This window comes from Dasypus novemcinctus, chromosome 1, assembly GCF_030445035.2.
Source record: "Dasypus novemcinctus isolate mDasNov1 chromosome 1, mDasNov1.1.hap2, whole genome shotgun sequence".
In the NCBI taxonomy this organism is placed as follows: domain Eukaryota; kingdom Metazoa; phylum Chordata; class Mammalia; order Cingulata; family Dasypodidae; genus Dasypus; species Dasypus novemcinctus.
The window spans coordinates 17924458-17949589 of NC_080673.1; the positions used below are offsets into that span (position 1 = coordinate 17924458).

Below are 25132 nucleotides of genomic sequence, written 5' to 3' on the forward strand. Positions count from 1 at the left end.
GACCAAGTGTGTGTCAATGAAAAAAAAATATGTCACTGGAAATACTTAGAGAAAAAAGGTAAAATCACATGGAGTATTTTTTTTCATTCATTTCTTTTTTTATTTTTATTTTTTGTTTTGTCTTTTTTTCACATGGTATATTGAAAATAGGAAAAATTTTTCTTAAGTGTTTCAAATCAGACTAGTTGCTTAAAAACGTATGCATATATTTTCTCATGAAAATTGACATGGACATAATTCTTAAGTGATAGCACCTAGAAACTTAGGTCTTAACAACTAAATATTAAGTCACAAGTTAATGTTTAATGACACATATCATTTTTGTCCAATTTTAATAATATTCTAAATGGCATTTTGACTAAAAGAAGCAATGGAACTAATGGCTAAGGGAAAAGATCTGATTTAAGCATCTTCCTTTAATATTTATGTACATTTTAAATTCTGAATGCAACAAATAAAATTTCTTTATTACAAATCATATTAATACACTATTGAGGTAAACACAAAAATAACTGAAATGAAAGAAGGTCAAAATTAGTTAACTGAGATATCAGAATGAAAAGCACAAATTCCAAATTTCATCATCAACTAGTATAAACAGGAGATAAAATGATTGTGCTTGAAGTAATTTAGTGTTATGAAAAATGTTGTGGAACCATCTCATCAAACACAATTTTATTTAATTATCAGAACAGTAAGACATTTTCCCCCAAGACCCTGCATTTAATATGCTTCTACCAAATAAAGTTTACCGTATCTGGTAGAGCTTACATCTGTTCTAGCTGTTATATTTTTCCCTGATATCATTCATAACTTTTACCCTTGAATTTTCTCCCTTTTTCTCCCTGCTTCTACATCCCTGCTTCATTACTAATAATTAAAATTAACACAGGAAAATCAAGGTATAATTGTTGGGGAAAAAAAAGGAGCTGTTCAAATTAAGACCTTCTCTAGAGAATGAAACTGATAGGAGTCTTAAGGACTGAAGCAATCAAACTAAAAATAAACTCCTTAAAATACAGCATTCTATACTTCTTTTAATGAAATGTGCTGCTTAATGCTCCCTTGTAGGCTGTATTGAAGAGACTACCATTTTTTGTAGATTAATGAAGTTTTTTTTTAAATAAGCCTTTACTGAGCTGCCATAAGCTTTTTAGATTTAGACATATGTGTTGTGCAGACATTTTATATTTGAAGTTATACCACAGGTGTTCATATGCTGGTTGAGTTCTGAATCTTAGCAAGTGGAGCTGCTGCCAACACCAACTCTCCAAGAAAACTAACAAGATAATGTTGATGGACAACCCCATCCCAATAAACAGAATCTGCAACTGCCAACAAAACCGTTCCTTCCATCTGCTCCATAAGATATAGAACCCTTCTCAACCTGAAGCAAAGTAGGCATTACTCTTCCAGAATCCTCAAGACTAGAGAATGAACAAATATAACTGGGGAATGTAACCATGGACCAAAGCAGACTTATTTATTTTGTAGTAACAGAAGAACTTGTAACATAGACATAAAAATAGTGGTTGCTGGAGGTTCTGAGCAGAGGGAAGTATAGGTGAAACAGGGAATTTTAAGGCATAAAACTCTTCTTCATGATATTGCAATTAGGATACAGAGCTTTATACATTTTGTCAAATCCTATAAATTGTTGAATGCAAAATGTAAAACATAATGTAAACTATAGACCTTGGCTAGCAGCAATGCTTGAATATTTTTTCATCAATTCTAACAAATGTACTACAATAATGTAAGATATTATTAATGAGGGAAAATGTGGGAGGGAGAGGAAGTATGATATATGGGAATCCCTTATACTCTTGACATAACTTTTATTCAATCTGAAACTTCTCTAAAAATAGTTTATTATATGAAGAGAAGTAATGCCATAGACCACTGAAGAACATAAAATTTTCATGAAAAGAATGGAAGTAGTGGTCTGTAAAGGACATTGGTAAATGTGTTCATGCGTGTGGTTGCAAAGATAGAGGAATTCAAATAGGTGTTCACTGAAAATTACCAGTAAAGAATCGCTCTGATTTCATATTCAGTTCTCCTTCCTGTTTCTGAACCACGTCTCTCTTCAAATCTCCCACCCACTAGATTTTTTCCCAGATGAAGTAAGAAGACTATTTCAGGTCAGAGGTGTTAATTTTGTCGAGCAATATGACTACTGAGGACTGCTCATAGATTTAACTATCAAGAGGTGACTGGTGACCTCAGCAAAGCTGTTAATGTAGATCAGTTGGAGTTGGATTCAACCCAGGTGCACAAAAATGAACAAATAGGACTTGGATGCAGCAAGTTTGGTTAAGAGAAGCAGAGAGATAGGGCAATATCTGAATGGCAATAGTTAAAGGGTTATATGATCCTGAGGAAAGTTTCTGCTTTTTTTCCATTTGCTCAACCTCCCACCAGGGATAAGAGAAATCAGAGCAAGCTTAAATATTGATTTAAGGATGGATTTGAGTTTAAAAGGTTGAGGATAGAGAAATGTGAAGAAATATCAACCAGTAAAAGTCCCTAGTCAGATTAATCCTTAATCAGGACATTTTTCTATAGTAAAAGGAGATATGGGGAGAAGGGAACAATGCTCATGCAAGCGCAGGTGTCTTCTCTGGTTTTATGACATGAAGTCTTGGCTCTCTCAATAAATACATTCTATTCTTTCAATGATGAAGGCAAGGCCATCCTCTGTGCGTGACAAGAGGGCATGGTGGCATGAGAGATTTAAGGAGAAAAGAGACGGTGGGGAAAAGAAACTTTAGAAAATAGGAAATTGTGGAATAGGAAAATGTAGAGTGATTCTTTACTGGGAGTTTAGGTTCCATTGTGCCTGTTTGTACTTCTAACTTTCAAAAGATTGGTTTCACTAGGAAGTCATGCTAAGCAATATTTATTTTCTGATGTGATTGTTTGGAATAAGCCAACAGCTTCCAGTACCACAACCAGCAAAACAACAACAAAAAGCAACAGAAGAAGAAAGTTAAAAAGTGTTTCTTCACCATACACATCCCAGTTATTGGTAACACTGTTAGGTTCTAAAGAAATGTATGGTGTCAAAAGCTCAAGTTCTTAAAGGGTTTTAAGTCCTGCATTAGTCAGCCAAAGGGGTGCTGATGTAAAATTGGTTGGTTTTTATAAAGGGTATTTATTTGGGATAGTTGCTTACAGATACCAGGCCATGAAGCATAATTTACTTCCCTCACCAAAGTCTATTTGAAGCAAGATGGCTGCCGACCTCTGTGATGGTTCCAGCTTCCTGGGTTTCTGTGTTGCTGGGGCTTGCATTTCTTTCCTCTGGGTGCTGCCTTCTGGGGTCTTCAGCATCAAACTCTAACATCAGAAATTCCCAACTCTGTACCATGCCATGCCATGCCCTTGGTGGGTGGGGATGCAAGGCCCTAATCATAACTCAAGCATGCCCAGGTGCAGATCAGATTACAAGCACAACCCAAGATTTCTTTTTGGAATTCATCGATTATATCAAACTGCCACACTCCAACCTCTGAATTCCAAAAAGTCATTACAATATTAAAAAAAAAATTTAAATCAGTTACAATGCAAGCACTAAATCATATCACAATTTAAAGAAATACAGTTTGTCCTGGGGCAAAGTTGTGTCTGCTATAGATCTCTAAAATTACAAAACAATTTATCTGCTTCCAATACACAAATGGATAGAAAATGGATAACCATTCTCATTACAATAAAGAGAAATTGGGAGGGAAACATGAGTCATCGGTCCCTAGAGTTCAGTAAACTTGCAGGGCATCCTCCAGAGACTAAAAGTCATTCTTAAAGCCAAACTCAGCATGTAAATGCAATGCCTTCCCCCCAGCGTGGGACATGACACCCGGGGATGAGCCTCCCTGGCAACGAGGGACCACTATCAACTACCAACTGATGATGCAACTGGAAAATGACCTTATACGGAAGGTTCAATGCGGATCAGCAGAATATCCATGTCTACATAAAATACCATGACTTTAAAATGCTGTTTGACCTAAAGTAAGGGGGAAATGGAAAGGAGAAATGAGTTTATATGGCTACGAGTTTCTAAAAAAGAGTCTGGAGGCTGGCAGAAGGTTTGCCCTCATGCACAACTGAGCAGAGTCAGAGAGACAGATAAAGCAGATACAACCCCCAGATATTGGTTCCTTTGAGGGCTAAAGAGACCCATGGGAGTTATGGTCATGGCCGATGGGGTTAACTACCAGGGCAGATGGCCCCTCTTTGGAAATGGTGTTTATGTGTGATGAATCTGGACTCAGATGGGATCTCCCTTCATAAGACTTTCATGCTAATGTGCTGGAGGTGCAGTTAATGTTGGGGTTTAAGATATATTTAGGGGATTTGAATCTCTGGACTGACAATGTGATAGCCAGATCCTGAGCCTCAACAGACTCCAGCACCTACAATCTGATTTATTGGACTTACCACACTCAGCTAAGATGGAGGTGAAGAAGGACAACCACCACACCATGGAGCCTAGAGTGATTACAACTGAAAATGGGAGGATTGCATCCAGCATCCAGGTGGAATCTGAGCCTCCTCTTGACATAAAGGTGCAATGGACACAACCAATCCAGTGTCCACATAGAAGAGGTGGCATTGGATTGGGAAAAGTGGACATAATGGACAAAGGGTATGGGGAAAGGCAGGAAGAGATGAGAGGTGGAGGCGTCTTCGGGACATGGAGCTGCCCTGGATGGTGCTTCAGAGGTAATCACCGGACATTGTAAATCCTCACAGGGCCTACATGATGGAATAGAGGAGAGTATGGGCCATGATGTGAACCAATGTATATGAGGTGCAGAGGTGCCCAAAGATGTACTTACCAAATCCAATGGATGTGTCATGATGATGGGAACGAGTGTTGTTGGGGGGGGGGGGGAGAGGGGGGGTGGGGGGGTGGGGTTGAATGGGACCTCACATATATATTTTTAATGTAATATTATTACAAAGTCAATAAAAAATAAAAAAATTAATAAAAAAATAAAAAAAATAAAAAATAAAAAAAAATAAAAAAAAAAAAAAAAGTCATTCTTAAGATGGTTTCTTCTCCTTGAGGCCATATAGACACCTATCCACTGGCTTGCCTAACAGCCATTTTCTTGGTTCCACCCTCATCAAGCATCTAGACATCAACCAAGCTCTAGAACTCTCCCTCCAAAGTGTTGGGATGATTGACACACCTTACCCAATATTTGGGTTAGAGTTTTAACCTCCCTAGCACAGTGACATGAAGACATTCCCCCTAAACTTTGGCATACAGGCTCAACCCTCTCTGAGCAACAGGTTGACCACCTGGTCTTCCCTAACCTTTGGGGGACAGGTCCACTCTACTCAGACTTGTAGGGTGCTGACCTTAACTGCCCTAATCCTTGGGGAATGGGCCCCACCCTCCCTGTACCCTGGGGCAGCAAAACTCTTCCAGAACATCAGACAGGAACATCCACCCTCTTCAACTGCTGGGGCAAACTCACCCTCTCTGTACACAGGGTTGGGGTTCCTCTCTTGGCCCAAGGTGATGTCCAAATTCCATATCTCAGCTTCCATGGTTTTCCTCTTAAAGCTGTTTCTCCTTCAATCTCTCCTTTCCATGTCCTTTTTATTCCAGGCTGACAGTGGTTTTGTTCATACAGCTCTCTCAAAAAGTCTGTTGTTTTAGCATGCAGGAAGCAGGGGTCCAAGCCATGAGACAGTAAGACTTTACACAAGTCTTTCCTAGACAACTTCATCTTCAATCTTGATTTACAAGTTTCAAGTTTAGTTCAGTCCTCCAATGGGGCACTTTCATCAGGGATATTGATCTCCAGAGGCTTGGCATTTCCAGAATCAATTTCTGTTTTCTTTGTGCCCAACAGTTCCGTCCTCAGCATATCTCTCTTGTCTAGCATTTTGCTATAAGCTGCAAGCAGAAGCCAAGTCGCATTCTCCAGGTTTACTTCAGACATTTCTTCAGCTAAATGCCCAGGCTCACCATTTTCAAATTCTGCCTTCCATAAAACAACAGGAGTTAATCTTGCTAAATTCTCTGCGACTTTAAAACACAGATGGCCTTTCCTTCACTTTCCAATAATAGTTTCATCATTTACTTCTAAATCATCATAAAAAGTCTCTGCAGCATCCATATTGTTATCAACAGTCTCTTCAAACTCATCCAGGCCTTATCTTTCAAGCATCTCACAATTCCTCCAAAAAATGCCCCTTACCCACTCATAAAACCGTTCCAGCATTTTGGTAATTGCAAAAGCACTTCCCCATTCCTCAGGACCAAATTCTTTATTAGTCAGCTAAAGGGGTGCTGATGCAAAATACCAGCAATTGGTTGGTTTTTATAAAGAGTATTTATTTGGGGCAGGAGCTAACAGATACCAGGCCATAAAGCATAATTTACTTCCCTCACCAAAGTCTATTTGAAGCAAGATGGTTGCCAACGTCTGTGAGGGTTCAGGCTTCCTGGGTTTCTATGTTCCTGGGGCTTGCATTTCTTTCCTCTGGGTGCTGCCTTCTGGGGTCTTCAACATCAAACTCTAACATCAGAAATCCCCAACTCTGTTCTTCACCCTGCCTTTTATCTGTGAGTCCCCACCCACAAAGGGGTGGGGATGCAAGGCCCTACTCACAACTCAATCATGCCCAGGTGCAGATCAGATTACAAGCACAACCCAATATTTGTTTTTGGAATTCATCAATTATATCAAACTACCACAAGTCCTTAAGGCGGATAATTGATCAAATCAATACCGAGGTGAGTTTTTTGTTTTTTTTTAACAAAAATTTGCAAGGAAGAAGAGGCAGCTATGAGCCAGAAGAAGTAAGGAAAAAAAGGGTGGTGTTAGAAAGGTGCTTGTATTTCTGTTCTTTCTTGATCACTATCTGCTTGGCTTCCCTGATGCTTATCTTTCTCTGTATATTTCATATAATAGAACTCGAGATCTTTACTTTGGAATGCTAAGGATCCTTGTTAAAAATGTAATTTCCATTGGTTTATAAAAGAAAAGTTAAGTTTCTTTTGGAGTTAAGACGGGGTAACAATCCCATTACTTAGCTTTTAATCTGATGCTTTCCCTTTAGGCTATCTAAGAGATAAACTTCACTCAGCAATGGAAACAAAGCACTGTTACCTACCCCTCATCAACTAGTTTTCTACAGGTTTTCATTACTGTGTCTTTCCTTGGAAGAAAAAGCACATCAACATAGAACTGGTTGCTAATTGCATATGCTGGAAAAATCTAAATTCTCTGTTGAAATGTAGTTTGCTTTTGATAAATTGAACTTGGTTCAAATTATAAAAAGTATTTTTAACTAAGCACCGTATCATTTTACGTATGGGCTACTCAAGAATAAAAATGTGGTTATAAAAAGAATTTTTAAAGTTGCTTCCAAATATCTTCTTAACCATCCTTTTAAAAGTGCTTCATAACATTAAAAAAATTATTTTAAAATGGAATCTTACTTATGATGGGCCATGAAAGATTAACCTCTTTAACCAATCTCAATCCTCTGGAAATCTAACAGGGGTTAATAGCTACCACAGGGAAATTGCTTATTTTGTTCAATCCAGTTTTCAAAGCATTGAATGCTTTGACCCCTACATCAACTCAATCAAGCAAGCACCAACATTACACCCGTTTTAGAAAGGGGAAATCTAAGACACAGAGAAGATAAGTAATTTGACCAAGGTTACACAGCTGGTAAGTAATAGAACTGGAAGTGGAACCAGGCATTGTGGCTTTAATGTCTTTGCCCTTAACCACTATACATATCACCTTTTATGGTTGAGTTATTATTGAATTTATTCTGTTTGGCCCAGGAAATTTCAGTGTAGTTGTGTTATATGGCAACATATTATGGTCTCAATCCTTTTTATGGTATTATGGTGGAATAACCACTCTATCATCTTGACAAGTTTTAAAAATTTGTGTACATTTGTAAAATAGGATAATAACACATGTATCACGGATTTGTTGCACAGATTTAAGAGATTAACACAGTATTAAGCACATGGTGAGAGTTCCATAAATGCTACACTTTTATATTAATAAACTGTCTTGGAATTCTTGGCAACTGAATACTACTGTCTCCTCATCCTAGTAATAAATGTCACACCCCTTCCTCACCACTTATACTTAACCCCTTTTGCTCTTTTCTTTGGCACTTGGTATCTGGTCATTGTCTGCATTTACTTTGACAGGTACATTGCTGACTTTTTGACTGGGTGGCTACATGGTTTCTTGACATCCACAATGAGTATTATATTTTTCAATCCTCCTACAAGTTTATATTATAGCGATACAAATAACTAATTATTTATCTTTTACCTGTCTGGCTAATGCATCTATAAAATACCGATTTTGCTTTCAGATCAAAACAACCTTTTTCTAACTTCTCTTTATTTCACTAATGTCATTCTCATTTGGGATTGTTTCCTCGTTCTCGCAGCCCGTCAGTCTCTGACACTCATCTATCAAGCTATACCCACACTCAGTCCCTTCTGCCAATGCTTGCCTCACCAATAGCTCTTACCTACCTTAAAATAGAAAACACTTCCGTTGTAGTGTCAGTTTTTTATAATTCCTTTTAAACATCTACAACTGTGTGCAACCACAACCAAGAACAGACCAGGGCAGAACGCCAGTCCTAATGTCCTTTCCTGGGTCTTCACTTGCCTGTGTGCTCCCTGGTACCACCACTCATCGTTTTTCTTTTTTGTATCCTTTGGATCCAGACTCAAGGGCTCAAATCTTGTCTCTGTTGCCTTACTCAACTGTAAATTGATATATATAGGTGACTCTGTCTCAATGAATTTGCTGGGAGAATTAAATTAATAAATATACAGAAAACATTCAGCATTGGTCCCCATGTAACCACACAGTAGTTAACATTTTTTCTACCTCTTCTAACCTCTAATGTAGTTTGTGTATTTCTTATAAAACAGTTTAATCCAGCCTTATATTATAGAGTTTATGTGTCTTTCCTTAACTAATAGATTATAAACTAAATGAAAAGTTACTTTATCTCATCATCACTTTTTCCCTCAAGGTCCAGCAAGATTCATGCACATACTTCATACAGTGAATATCTATTTTATCAACAATAAATGGACAAATGGATAATGGTATGTTTTACATGTTTTATTATATCTGCATTAGATTTGCACAAGTTTTAAGCTTATTTAATACCTTGTATGAATGTTCTAAAAACTCAGGAAAAGGTAGCAATTGCTATTTGCTAAGCTACCCTTAATTATTTACTATATATTAGGGAATTCACATATATAAATTCATTTAGTTGTCTCAGCAGCCTTTTTATAAGGGTAATACCACCTGTGTTTTCCATATGCAGAACAGAGGTTTGAAGATGTTAAGTGGCTTGCCCAAAATCATATATTTCAGTAGTATAAGACCAAAATACAAACTTGTAGTATCTGACCTCCCCTCTACCTAATTCCAACTATCTCATTTTAATAAAAAGATGCAGCTCAATATTTATTTCTTGTGTGAATGAAGCCCTGTCTAATGCATCCAGAAACTGTATCATTCTCTCTTCTAAATACCCATCACACATAAAGTAATTCTATACAGTAATGCTAGTTTGTTTTTGTTTTTGTTTTCTTACATATCAGTTATTGCTTCAATTTACTACTTAGAAAATTAAAAATGGACATAATTCATTATGCTTTATCTCTATCCCCTAATATACCGAAGGAAATAGAAAATGGGGAAAAGTCACTACAAAAATACTGCTCCTATTTTTACTCTTCTATTAAATATTTCAACTTTTTAATAACTTCCAATGCAATATACTGAATAAAGAATTTCATTTTTACAATAAGCAATAGCACAAAAACAAATTAAAATTAATAACCCATTCTTAAGAATGGAAAGAAAAAATAGCGGTTTTATTTCCTAGACTTTATTTGGAGGGAACATCAGTGTAATTTACCTTTAATTCTTCAAGAACCTTAAATATACTTTCATTTTTTCACATTCTCTCTGATGCCACCTTTGCTGGAGAGTTTGATAGCAATACACGAACATAAGTAGAAGATGGTGGAGACAGTCATATTTTTAATTTCTGTGGATGCTTTGTTCCCTTCCTTTTATGCTTAAATAAGCCCAGTATATATATATTTGTGCCTTTGTAAATACATTTTCTCAGTGGCACAAATCATTTTTATTTGTTCTTTTTTGGGGTCCATTCAAGCTTTACAATTACATTCTGAGATAATTCAGAAATTGTTGGTTTTAACAGTGTGTTGAATAAAGGTTATGAGAGGAAGTATCTATTTTATGATAGTTTGTCTTTACCTTTAATGTTAGGTTTAGAATCTATTAATTCTCTCCACATTTGCACCTTTGAGTCCATAATGGTACCTTTGTAAGCACATAAGTAAACATTAGAGAACAACAAGGTCCTGTCAGATGGTTTAAAGTACTGGTACTCACCTCTTTACTACAAGCAAGAAATATGAGTGATGTGGGCCAAAAACATTCAAATTTGTTTCTATATGCCACTTAGACTGCATAAGGCCTTTCCCCTGTTTTTATTTTTATTCCTTTCTTTAAGGTTATTCTTACTGTCTCTTAACTGGCTTTCATCTCTATAAGAAGGATCCAAAGAGAGACATACAGAGTTGCAAACTTCCTTAAAGGTTATTGTGGCTACTCTTGACAAAATTTAAAAAATAATAATTATCGATCCAATCCTTTTCTCCACACCATTTAAAGCACCCATCTTTCTTACCCTTTCCCAAACTATTCCAACCTGGATTTGGCTTATTTTAGAGGAGAAAAACATTATAGGAAGCTAATGGATTCAGCACAGCTGTCCCACTCAGCAATGAGCAGGAAAGGAAACTTTACCTCATTTTTTAACAGATTATGAACAGAAGACTGTATTTCACACTCTGCCTCCCATAGGGCAGCATGATGAACTAATCATGTAGGAACCTACTAGGTCACAGAAAATAATTAAGAAAGTTGTTACAGTGGTCTGTGTGGTGCAATTCTGTAGTGATTCTGGATGGATTTTCCATAAATTCAAGTAAAGGTCCTTTAAAACCCTAATTTAAAACCTACATCATAGCCAACTAAGAACAGTCTGGTTCAAACGAAAGCATTATTTCATATCCAGTGTGAATGTATCATCCTGAGTACAGGAAGAGAGAAAAGTCGTAATTTTTTTTTCTCTCGCACTTGGTTCTTCTATTATCTTTCCAGTGTTACCTGGGTAAAGAACATGAACACAGAAGCTCTTTACAGCTTTAGTCATCAGCATAATGAAGAAAAGCATGAGGCTGTTTACATATCTGGGTACTAATTATCTGACGTTTTCACATCACAAAACAATTTTTAAATGTACAGAATGCTATTAGCCAAAAGGAAAAATTCCCCAAAAGGGTGGCTAACACAAGAACAGCTGAACAAGATGCTGAGGAATCTCTTTCACCAGAGATTTTTTTTTTTAATAGAGGTAAGTCTTTCCTCTGTCAAATACAGTTTATATGTGGAGCTGTCTAAAACCAAAATATTACCTCACAATATCACAAAGTTGAGGCATGTTCTCTCAACTTTGGGCATGTTGTTATGTGGTAAACATATTTCATAAATGAGATTTTGAAGTACAAAGAAATAAAAAAAGTTACACAGTTTCAAAGTGACTTGTGTGCCTAGTAGTTTTTATGTAAAACTTCAGCCAAAGATAAGTTGCTGAAATGTTTCTGAATAATTCTGAAAATATCTGATTTAAAATTCTGGAATTTTGATCCTTATTTTTATTTCAAAAATTGCAACACATTCTTTTCATATTCTCAAGATTCTTGAATGAGTTCTTAAGCTAATATTATTTGCAACTTATTTGCTAAACTAGTATTATGGCTGCAATTCTGGTTTTGGTTAAACTATCCAAGGTATGTAAGGAAGAGAATGGGTTTGTGGGTAGTTTTTATTTACTGTGTATATCTGAACATATGACTAGGAAGAAAGCTATAATAATGTTGAAGTACTAGTTTGTCTCTAAAATACCGCATTTTTCTATGTATCATCATAATGTACAATTCAAGTAAGACCTAAACGAGTAACTGCGCTTTAATTCAAGTATAGCCAAAACCAGAGAAGAGTGACAATTCAAATATTTAAAAAGAAAAATGAAATTAAGAATTACTATGCAACAGACAGATGTGAAATCAGTTCCAGTTAAAAGTCATATCCATTATCAGTAGACTCTTTTTAATATACTTATATTTCTTAATAACTTCAGGGAAATCTTTACAGCATCTCAATTAACAACAAAAATAACACAAATTTAAGTCAAGTGAAAAAAAATGACAATTATGATAGACAACATCTAAACAAAAACTAAAGCTTTTAGAAAACCTGAAAAATATGAAAACCTTAATAGTTATTTCAATTTTTATTTCAATTTTGCAAAGTCCAAGCAATCAAATAAACTTACAATAGCCCTGTGTCATCAATCTTCTTTGTGTTGTAAAGAAGAAAAGAAAACTTCTAGATAAATTATTTCAGAATTTTTATTTCATTTTTTTCTCTTCTGCCTAAGAGAGGGCCAAATGTGTAAATGATGAGGAAATGTCATAAATGCTACTTTTAGTGTGAAACTACAGTAAATACAAACAATGAATATGTATAAGTATAGAAGACCTGAGGGGAAAATGTGTTAAATACTAAAATGAATGAAAATTAACACACAACAGTTTCCATAAAAGTGTTTTCTGTTTTGGCTCCCTATGAATTTATTTTATTGGATTGTAAGCATAAATTACACTGATTAACAAACTATCAGTGACATACTCTAGTTAACAACAAAGAATACTTTAAAAGTATTAGCTATCCCATGAATTTGAATTTTAATAAATTAAATTATTTCTCTCTAACACACTGTAATAATTCAATTATTTAAAGCAATAAAGCTTTTTCAACTCCTGTGACCATAGCCATACCACCCTTAGAACCAAAACCACTGTTTTATACACGACTGCTGTTAAAAATAGACCGCTTATTTGGGCACGTGGCTAGTTCTGAACAGCCTCAGTACTTACTGCTGTCAATGCTTCAGTCAGCACATTATTCTTACCCTCAGCATTTTACAACTTAAAGATAAATATAGTAAAAAAAAAGGCTTTTGAAGAACAATTAGCAATTAACCATGAAAAGGTCTTCTTACAATAACATATTAACCAACTGTCAGATTAAATGATTCAATTGAAAGCATACATTTTGCTGACTTATTAACATATAGATAGATCAGTAAAATATTACATAATGATATTAAGCATGTGAATTAATCATTATTAGTTATGACTTACCTCTTATTTATCTAAAACTTACATAATGATAATATATTCTAATTTTCTTTACAACTTTATTTAATAATGGAATAAAACAATTTTAAGTTTTTCTATCTTTCAGTACCTACCATATAAATTTCATTTTTTATCTTTAAGAAAGTTTAGTTTTAAAATCATTATTTAAGTACAAAATAGTAAAGCACATGATTTGCATTCATTTTATGGCATTTCACCATCTTTTCTTCATTTCTTGGTTTCAGAAAGATTACTAAACTAGAATGTCACAAGCCATCCATCTCTTTGATGTATAAGAAACTTTGATAAACAACTCCTTCTCTTGCCACCTCATGCCTTTCCTACACAGTAATTTATTACCCAATATTAAGTCTCATTTGCATAGCAGGAGAACCAGCAACATGGGAATTATTATGGAGATTTTAACAAGTCAGAGAATTGAATTATCACATTTTATTTTATGTTTTTAGTCAAATTTCTCATTAAGGGTCAAAATCAAGAGGGCCAGTGTGAAAGTTTTAAAGTTCTCATTTAATAAGGTTCATTATTGTTTCCTGTTAGCTATACCAGCAAATACTTGAGAGGGTTATTGTTAACTGAATTAGCAAAATTCAGGAAAAAATAACTTAGCTTTTGTTATTCTATCACCAATGAAATGACGAGTAATAGTAATAGATTCATATTTTATATCAAGGATCAGAGTGATCTACATAGGAAAAATTATTTTATATCCCAAGTACCAATCTTCTTACTTCACTGGAATGACAAAAAAGAATATACTTCAAATCAAAGTTACATTCCTATTAGAAATCATGACAGAGATTATAAACTAAAGGAAATTTTGCCAACATTTGTCCTCAAAATTCCAATCCATTAAAAACCCGTAAGCAACTAGTTATCTTCAAGTTTAGAGTCTGGTAATGTCTTCTTATCATAATGAAAAAGCAGCTTGTCCCGACATAATTCACAAGCACTCCTCATTGGGTAAAAAGAAAACTGAACTTTTAAATAAAAACAAACATTTAATTCTCATTAATATATATTGCTGTTGTCCAGAAATGAAATACTTATTATGTGCAGAAGGTAAATAGGGTACATGTGTGCTGACCTATGAAATTAAGAATATTATTATACCAAGGTGATGCAATAACACTAACTGAAAAAGCATTATATCAATATCATGAAGAAAGCTGCATTTTACTGTTAAAAGTTTAATTACACAAGCTGCTTTATTTATTAATAAACTGAGCTCAACAATTTGATATTCAACTTAATCAATAATTTTTTAAGGATATTTTACATTATTGTTTGCTAAGAACAGTTATTTTGACTTGACCCATGTGAAGTTATTAGTGATACACAAACCAATGGATTACATACTGACTAAAGAAAAAATATATACTATATGTTTCCACTATGAAGAAAGCTTTTAGCAACTGGGAACCAAACTGAACGGCTATTCTTAATAACTGCCTGCTACCCCATCACACCACCATAACAACAGGAGAGAAGAGACAATAAGTTTCCACAGGATAAAAAGTTGATACTAAGCAAAAATTATTACTAATATATAGGAAACTACACCTTGATTTTTGAGAACAAGGTCACAATTTCAATGATTGAATTGGTTTAATTCACTTTAATATAGGAAACAAAATAATATTTAAAAAAACAAACATATCCCTCTGATTGAACTTGTACTAAACCCATTCCCACATACCACAAATAAACATAGCTAACTTTCATTCACTTCAAGCCTCTATCAACTTAAGCCCAATTAAGAAAGGTTATGGTCTCTTCCTCTTGAACTCTCATGCTTCTTTTCTACTTTATTTTACATTTCATCATGTTATTGATTGCAATTTTAAAACAACTTAAACCCCAGAGTCTGCAGAGCCTTTTAATGTCAGCTCTGGGAAGACCTGGCAGGAAACCCAAAGCTCTCCCCCACCTGCTTCCTCGTGTCCCAGCAGGTGCATTCCTTACCCATCTTCCAGTGCTCTCTCTGTGGGTGGTACTTACCTGCTGCTCCCCGGGCTCCGTAGATTTCACCAGGTGCTTATCCTTGTACAAAGACCAGAGACCAATGTTGGGCAGGAAAATTAAAGCCACCATGAACAACAAAGTCATCTGCAGAAATCTCTTTTGTTTCCTCTTCATTGCAAATGGTAACAGAGAAGAAAAGTTAAAGGAGATGGTTCCCTGACTGCTTCCTTGTGTTTAATGCCAAAGTCCTTTTTCTCTGCCCTGAGAAGCACCAGAAACTGAGGAGAAGCTACAAACTTTTGTTGCGCTCTCAGCACCAATCTGCAGGATTCAGAGGGAGTTGGCCATCTGCAGAACAAACGCGCAGTTACTTTCCCCCCAGAAAACTATGACGAAGGCATTATCTATTGGCTTAGAAGTAAATGACTTGTCTGAGGAAATCATTAAGCATATCGACCTGCATTAATGTAAAGCATTGGAGTAAATATTATCGTTTCATAGACTAATCGTAAGTTATGGGGAAGTCATTAGCATGCCAGATCCTTAAGGAAACGGGGGAGTAACCGCCCCCACTTAGAGTGGGAGGGCTGGGTTGGGGAGGAATGGATTAGGAGACAGGACCAAGTGGGACAGTGGCTCAATCCGGTCGAGCGTCTGGAGGAAAAGCTTCTGACATTGCAACATCACCCTCCTAGTCTGCCCTGAGCATTTCCTCCCGTGCTCCCTTTGGAATAACTCACCTGAACTTAAGTCCCACTCCCTCCGGAGCCAGTGTGCCCGCGGGCTGCACGGGAATCCAGAGACCCGGGATCAGCGCTCCACCAACTCCTGTATCCTCACACGCGGTCCAAACGCGGCTCCCCAGTCCGCGGCTCCGCGTCCAGGAAGCCGGTGGCCAGGAGGCTACAGACGTCCGCGGGCTCCAGCCTGGAAGCGGAGGCGCCGCGCCGTGCCCAGGTCGCGCAGTGCTCGGAATGCGATCCTGGGCGAGGTGAGCGCGCTGCCCATCAGTCTCTTCCCCTTCCCCTCGCGACGCTCTCACGCTCGGCGCTTCATGTCACCATGCTTTTCCGGAAACTGAACGAGCCCAGAGAAACATCACGAGCACCTAACGGGCGCTGCTGTAAACCTCCTCTCTCGTGCAGGAAAAGAGGGTGACGAAAGCGAGTCCGGGCTGCGCGGGGAAGTGGGTGACGGCGCCCGGAGGAGCCGCGGAAGGCGAGACTGCGCGGCGCCTTCTCCCCGGCGGTCCTCTCGCCGTCGCCTTTCGCCTGCCCGGGGCGTAGAGGGGAGCCCGGGTCTACCACGTGCGGGAGCGGACGGCCCCGAAGGGGAGGGAAGACCGCCGGGGGCGGGGAGGGCGCTCGGAATCCCTCCCCGCTGCCAGATCCTAGAAAAACAAAACCCAGCCCGCGGGGACGCGCGGGGGAAGACGCCTCGGCGGAGGACCCTCTTTTTCCCAGTCAAGGCTTTTCGGGGCACCCTGACACCCGCAGGGATACCGGCTCCCCCCACCCCATCTCACCCAAAAGGCGCCAGACCCGAGATCCCGGAGGAAAGAGCGCCGGCTGCCCGCGGGCCGCCCTCGGAGTCCTCCATGGAGACTTCGCGCGCGCGGTGAGCCTGGGCGCGGCGGCCGCCGGAGGCGACCCCAGCCGGGCCGACCCGCCGAGAAGGGTTCCCCGGGGCGGGGTCCCGCCGCTGGGGCCAGGTACGTGGAGGGGCAAGAGGAGGAAGAGAATCCCGAGCCGGGCGGGGCTGAGGCTCAGAAGCTTCAGGCTGCAGCTGCTGGAGCGACACCGCGGAGACCCAGGGAGGCTCTCCCCGGGTCTGCCAACCCCGGGGCCCCAGCTGAGCGCAGCCAGAGCCACGCCACTCCTCCCCCGCCCCGCACGCCCGCGCTCCGCGCTGCTGCTCCCTGGAAGGGCTGCCTGTCCCTCTCTTCCCCTCGCACAGTACTTCCAAGATGCCCCGGAAATGTGGGGCTCGAGATGAGTCTGGCTGATGGGAAATCCTCCCCACAACGTAAGGATACACCGTCACCCTTGTCTGCGGACACTTGCGCCCTCGGTAGCCTCACCGAGTGCCTAGAATCCCGGGCCTTGGGGGATCGGGAGCTCATAAGTCAAGAAGGAATGGGGACTTGCGGCGACAGACATGCGTGCAAGCGCAGGTTCTATCAGCCTGTCTAGATGCAAAAAGAAACGCCATGGTCACCTCTTTGTTAAAACCTGGAGATGATGCCCACATGCTTGGGATAGGTGATTCTGTAGGTCCTCGTAAGGCATTTTTCTCTCTACCTTCCCTCGTCCCTCTTTTCTCTCCCTCCCTCCTTCTCTCCCGCTCCTCTCCCTCCCACTTCTATTCTTCTCCCTGTCTTACTTGAGAAAGACTGTGAAGCCTTATGCCTTTCTTTTCAATGTGTAATTTAAAACCATATTTGGACAATATTTGTCGACTGTATGCATGAATAAAGCTTTTTTTTGTAATATTTATTTCTGTAAATCATTTGCATTTCAAAGCATAGTGTAAAAAAAACAGTAAATGTTTTGAATATGCCCTTTTTATGTATAAACCGGCTACATTTTAAATTTATGCAAGTTAAACTTTAGAATCTTGAAAACACTGGACTTAATCCTCAAACCCCATCCCACCCCGCCTCTGACACGTATACAGTATGGCTTTTTTTATTCTGCATTACTTCCTAACCTCGTTTTTTTCTTTTTGAGCGAGCACAGTTGTGAAACAGACACGTATGATTTCAGGAAGCAACATAGCAGGGAGATTCTTGCTGGCATGGTTGATCACCAAGGAAAGGAAATTGGAGAATTATTTAAATATATGGGCTTTATGCTGTGTTATGGGTGAAGTTACTAACAATTTAACAAATAAGGGCTCAAAAACGCATGTGTAATTTAAAAGATTAAAATCCCTCCAATTTTAAGTAATACAAATTTCTTCATACTTGGAGGGGGGAGGGGGAAGTCCTGTATCAAGAGTAGATTTATTATCATTCCATTTGCTAAATCCAGGATTGTTCTTGCATACTGTGTCCATCAGAGAACATGATTAGTTAACCTGAAGGGGTATAATAACTATTTCTTCCCTCATCAAACACGTGTGGTATACCTGGTAGAAACTGGAAGGAGAAAATTCTTATATTCACTCTTATCTGTAGAGTGTAGCTCTAAGCTATCACTTTCACTTCTATCTGTTAAAAAATTTTTTTTAGTTATTTAGAGCTTAATTTCCCTTCAATCTGGTTTTCTTTTACAATTCTACATGTAAATTAGCAAAAGATAATACTTCTAATCAAATAAAATGGATACTTTTAAGTTGTGTTTACAAACATAAAACTCTAAATGACAATTCTATTATTCAGATAATTCAGTTAAATGCTAATATAGTTATAATTATTTCTATTAAACATGGCTATGCTCTTTTATATTGATTAATATTGTTTTAATCAAAATCTTTATTATATCTTTAAAATTGTATTAAATGAAAATACCCCTTTCCACCCCTCTTCAAGCCTCTAACCTCTATTCCCTTGTGATTCATTGACAACCTTAGGTAATCACATGCCTAGTGATGTACTAACATCTATGGGGATACATGTCAAGATTATAGATCAATATCTGTGACCCTGAATAATTTAGTGTCTTACTGAAAATGCAACACAAAAGCAACTGAGTTTGAGTAGTTTGTACCAACTTTAAAGTACCAACTTTAAATTGTGCCAGGTTTAAGCCCCACCACCAACTTCTTGAAAGTGGTGATTTCTATTGTATGTGCAGGTGCCATTCAGCAGATAATACAGAAATGAACATTCTTTACATCATAAGTTAGTTAAAAGGTGTTCACACTCAAACGTGGTAGAATTAAAATGTCAGAAGTGCTAAAAGAGAAGGAGGAAGTTATTTCTACTTGACCTAAGTATTTTCTAACTGGACAAGTTATGGGGTTTGAATTCTTAAGAATTCACTTTACTGCTAAATATTGTTTTCCCTTTTCTGACAGAAAATCTTCCTGATTCTAATATATTTTCTTTATTTAATTATCAAATACTTATGTTATACTTATATATGCCAGGCACTTATTTAAGCCCTTCTTAAACATTAAATTCATTTAATTTTCAAAAGAATTCTGATAAGTTCTATTAGTATCTATTTAATAGATTAGAAAACTGAGGCACCTGGTAAATGCTATGGCAGAAATTTAAACCCAGACATTTTGGCTTCAGATTCCACGGTCTTAACTGCTATGTCACATTTTCCTGAAATCTTACAGTTATATTTTTTCTGACAAATGATACTAATTCTCTTTCTTTTTGTCATTCAAACTTTACCTTTAAAAGAAGATTAACGGAGCAGAAAAAAAGTTAAGTTTGGGGGAGAGATTAGTCTAGTTTTAAAACCTAGCAGCTTCTCTGCTCTAGTATATTTTGTTATGCCTTTTTTTTTTTTAATTGTAAAAAGAAAGCTGTGCTGGGGATAAAATTATGTAATCAAATATGCTTTTATATTTTACATGTTATGTAAATATAATTATATTTTATTTGAGTGATTGTAATTTATATTAAACTACATATCAGTTTTCTAGCTCAGATTTGATTTTTACACACTTTAAAAATGTTTAGTATGTATTTTGCCTTTATATGTTTGTGTTGAATAAGTTAACTCTGTCCAATTCTTTTAAAGAAAACTCCAAGTTATTTTTAGAAAGATGACGACATGGCAATAAAATTAATATTACATTTAAGGGAGAAATATTTTCCACAATAACACAACAAAAAAATGCCATAATGAAAATAAAAAAAGATACAACCCAAGTGATATTTATCAACTACCTTATATGGACCAGATACTGTTTAAGGCACTGGAGATACACTAATGACCACCATAGGCAAAACTCCCTGTCTTCAGACAATCAAAAACAAAAATAAGTCAACTGCATAGCCTGATGACTAAAAAATAAGGCAAGGATGAGAAATAGATCATGTATGTCAGGAGGTAGATTAGTGTGATTTCAAATAAAATAAGGAAGACTTCATCAAGAAGATAACGTTTAACAAATGTCTGAAGGAATAAAGGAGGTGCACACTGAATATCTTGAGAAATAGAATTCCAGGTTGGAGGAACGACCTTTGACATGGGGGTTGTCTGGAGAGTCCAAGAGCAGCGAAGTGGCCAGTGGGACTAGGCAGAGTGCAGTGAGGAGAGAAATAATGGAGGTTAAGTGGTCGGGTCATGGAGTGGGAGTCAGATCAGATTATGCAGTTCATTGTAGAGACCTTGGATTTTAGTCCTTCATGGGAAGCCATTACAGAGATTTGAGCAAGGACTAATATGATTTTTACTTAATTTTTAATCAGGTCATTCTGGCTGCTGTGTTGTAATAGACTAATGTAGAAAGGAAGGACACACAGACCAGGTGCTGTCATCCAGACATGCTGGCATCTTGCATCAAGGTGATAGCAGCGGAGATGAGGAAAAGAGGTTTGACTCGAAATATACCCTGACCATAAAACTGCCTTGAATATGTTGGATTCCATGCGGGATATGAGAAAAAGAAAGGGCTCAAAATATTCCCAAGTTTTGGGCGTAAGCACTTGCAAGACTGATGTATCTTTTCCTGAGATAGGAAGATTTTGGGAGAAACAGGTTTGAGGCTTTGGTTTGAACTTAGGGAATTGATGTGGCTCATAGTGGGAATGCTGAAAAGGCATCTGATATAAAAGTCTGGAATTTAAGAGGGGGGAGCATAGAACCTAGATTAGTGATATAAATTTACAAATCATAAGAATAAAGTATTAGATGGAATGAGATTCCCAAGGGGGAGAGTACAGAGAGGTAATAGAACAAAGACACCACAATATTGGAAGATTGGGAAGATGAGGGAAAATCTGAAAAATACATTAAGAAATGTGGATTGAGGAAAAGCAAGAAAGCCAAATGAGAAAAAAAAAGAATAGAAAAGAAGACTGCCTCAAAGAGGATAGTGCTCAGTTGAATGAAATGAGGTTGTTAATTCAAAAAAAAAAAAGAGATAAGGATGGGAAAATCATCACTGGATTTAAAATTGCAAAATTTCCTTATCCTATTAGGAAGTAGAAAAGTTGGCATCAAGTGCAACCAAGAGTGTCAATTCAGACTCTAGAAAGAATGATCCTTACAGAAAATCTGATACAAAGTTCTAATTAACATAATTATGTTAAGCACTTAAGGACCAAAGCAAGGGATGTATTTAATTTTGTGCTACACAAGCGCATTTATATCTGAAGACAATTATCAAAAGAAAATGAAAAGATTCTGAACATTACTAGTTTCTGAGAATTTAAATTATTTTATTCCTTATTGTTAAACTAAGACAAAGGGTTTTAGACTCACTGTATATAAACTTCTCATGCTTTTAATAGGAACATAAAAAATAAAGATGCAAAGTGCAAAGTCATTGGGTAGCCATCCTTGCCTCCACAGCTGTTTGACTAACTTCAGGGTTGGTGCTTATCCACTCATTTATGTGCTCAACAAATTTTATTGAGAAACTATTCTTCCCCAAACTGTGCTTGATTATGTTTATTATTATTATTAATATTGATTATTAATATCCAAGCAATAATATTGATTATTATTATCCAAGCAAACTCAAAATTTAATTTTTTTTTATGTTCTGGAGGTATTTGAGAATGCAATTTAAATATCTGAAACTAGAATCAGTATGAAAGTGTAGGAAAAAATCTAACCTATATCCCCTTATCACAGTTTCCGGATGTTGAAACAAATACCAGGCAATGGGTGGGCTTAAACAATGGGAATTTAATGGCTCATGGCTTTGAGATTAGGAGAAGCCTTAAACTGAGGTTGTCAGCAAGGCAATACCTTCTCCCAGAAGACTGTGGCCCTCTGGGCGGGCTGCCAGGGCTCCTGTATCCTTGGCTTTTCCAATGCTCATGGCCCTGTCTTCTCCTCTCTCCTCTGGGTTCTTTTGACTTCCAGCTTCTTGCTATTCCCTGACGCTTCTCTTCTGGTTATCCAATTTTCTTTACTTATAAGGACTTCAAGCAACCTCATTCAGCCTGGGCACACCGTAACTAACATCTTCAGGAGTCCTGTTTACAAAGGTGTTCACAACCTCAGGACCAGGATTTGGGACCTAACATACCTTTTTTTTTTAAGATTTATTTTATTTTATTTATGCCCCTGCGCCTTGCTGCTTGCACTCGCTGTCTGCTCTCTGTGCCCAGTCACAGCACGTTCTGTGCCTGCTTATCTTCTCTTCTTGTCTTCTCTTTAGGAGGCACCAAGAACCAATCCCTCCAATGGGGAAGGAGGCATTCAATCGCTTGAGCCACCTCAGTTCCCTGGTTTGTTGTGTCTCTCATTGTCTTTTTCCTCTGTGGCTCTTCTTAGTTGCATCATCTTGTTGCATCAGCTTATGGCGTGGGCCAGCTCGCCTTCACCGGGAGACCCTGGGAACCTCCCATATGGTAAATGGGAGCCCAATTGCTTGAGCCGTATCTCCTTCCCTCAACGTACCTTTCATGGGGGACATGATTTAATCCCCAACACCCAAAATATTCTTAAAATGCCATTTTATCAAATGAAAGAAAGAGCTCTTCATTTGCGATAGAGGTATTAATGTGTTGGTGGGAGTGTGAGGGAGAGAAAGAGAGACTAACTACAAATGGCAGAAGCAAAATTCACATGCAGTGCGTCTTTAACTCCTTTATAAAATCATAACTCTATATGTCTACCAAGTTCTATTTAACATTCATCTTTCACTGTTCCCGTATTCATTATGTGAGTCTATCTAAACATTTCAGTTCTGATTATTCCTAGCTATAAAAACAGCAACAAAACAACAAACTCTCAAAATAATAGAGGATTCATCTAATTAGATCTGATATGCCTATGAATAACATCGTCAATTCTGGTATCCTAAATTATTTGCAACCATATTAGTTGGGATTGGCAATTTCACCTCCAGACAAGTAAATACATCTTCTGAGATTTTCCCTTTGAGAAACTCTGAAAGATTGTGTGCAGTCATCACAGAGGTAGTGAAAAGTGTAAGAACAAAGGAAAGTCTATGTTCAAATCCATTTGCATCACTTACTACTGGAATGACTTTGGACAGATATTTAACCCTAACCTGAGTGTCATCTTTTAAAGTTTTGGAAAATTTACCTACCTATTTCAAGGGTTTTTGTGATGATCTAAACAAGGCAAGCATATAGATAAAGGTGCTTTGAGATGTTATCAATATTCCAAACAGTAAGCTTCATTTACCTAGGCAGAATAGAACCAGAAAAGCTAATATGGGATCATAGTCATTAGTTAATCACTTAGGTTGACATTTCTCTTTCTTTGGTAAAACCCAGTGGGGATTGCATTTAATTTAATCATCAATTTACCTCTAAAACCAGAGAGGAGATTTCCTAAATCAAATCTGTTATTGGCATTTGTCTTAGACTAAACTCCAACATGTCCTGATCAAGGCCAGGAACTTTTTAGTATACTAGTAAATAAGTAATCTTAAATTATAGTAATAATAACATTATTGTTATTACTAATATTGTATCATCAGTTATACTAGGGATAACACTGTTAAGAAGTGCTAATGTGTCAAATTAGTAAGCATTTTACATTCATTATCTAATTCAGTCCTTTAAAACCTTTGTACTATCTCTATTTTCAGTTAGAATTATCCCCGTTTTATAGATAAGGCAGCCAAACAAAGCTCAAAGAGATTAACAAACTTACAAAAATCACTCAACTATTGTCTGAGAAGTCTGAGATTTGAGTGCATCTCTGATTTTAACATGTGAACTCACTATATGAAAATAAAATAGGATGCTGAAATTAGTGTTTGCAAAGTAGATATGATCCTGATTAATTCAAAACTTTCTATAATATGCTTGGGTGAGACCTAATAAAGTTTTCCCATTCTTTCAATCAAATTTCAAAATTAGTTTCACTAGAGAAGCTTTTGACATGGTAGTAGAGAGTGTTTATAAGTGTATCTTATGTTTTCTTGCTGATACAGGCTTTGAGGACTACTTTTTTTGTCTGGTGCTTCATTGGGAATTGCTTATGTGAATACAAAGACTGGATTTGTCTGTTGTAATTCATGAAGGATGCCAACACAGCACAATTCTGTCATAAAACTGGTAAGTGCAGGCTGCAAATAGATACTAAAAATTGTTCTCATTGTGCACCAAAACATGCCCGCCTTAAATCTTGTCATTATCAGAACCTACCAAGTTAAAAACAGAACACTTTTCATTAACCAGTTTTCACTAGTATTTTAGATTTATGGAGTTTTATTCATGACTACCTCTTTATCTTATGTGATGAAATTGAAAAATATATTTAAAATACTAAATTTGTTACATGAATGCAAACATGTTTGTCTACCCATTAACGCTGAAAGTCCACAGTCTCTTTGGTGCTGAAAAATATGATAAATTTCCCAAATGATGGATAATTTTTATTATAATAATTCAGGGAATCAAAGCCAAGAAAATATCTCAACCCAAGCTATTATAAATGCTCAATAAATATTTTATGAATGAATGTATATATGAATGAATGAACATCTCAACATTATCAGTGCCTGTAAAGAATATATTAGACTTACATAATCTCAGTGTTGGAAACATTCTCAAAAATCAATTACTCAAAATATCATTCTGCAGCTTGTACTCTAACTACTTGCTCAAAAAGTTGTCAAGCTTTTGTTAAAAGACTTACGATATCAGGGAATGCTTTACTTCCCAAATAACCCATTCCATCTTTGCACAAA

At 37.2% G+C, this 25132-nt stretch overlaps 1 protein-coding gene across 2 annotated transcripts in view; it reads right to left on the reverse strand.

The window, feature by feature from the left end:
* The window catches only part of GALNTL6 (polypeptide N-acetylgalactosaminyltransferase like 6), a 1335131-nt gene extending 1317709 nt beyond the window's left edge, over window positions 1–17422 (reverse strand). For both annotated transcript variants that reach the window (XM_058308264.2, XM_058308217.2), the window contains exons 1-2: window positions 16066–17422; window positions 15362–15673 (exon numbers count right to left, since the gene is read on the reverse strand). In XM_058308264.2, coding sequence (XP_058164247.1) covers window positions 15362–15499 — 138 coding nt within the window. In that variant the 5' untranslated portion in view covers window positions 15500–15673; window positions 16066–17422. The remainder of the gene's footprint in view (window positions 1–15361; window positions 15674–16065) is intronic.
* Window positions 17423–25132: the final 7710 nt, after the last annotated feature.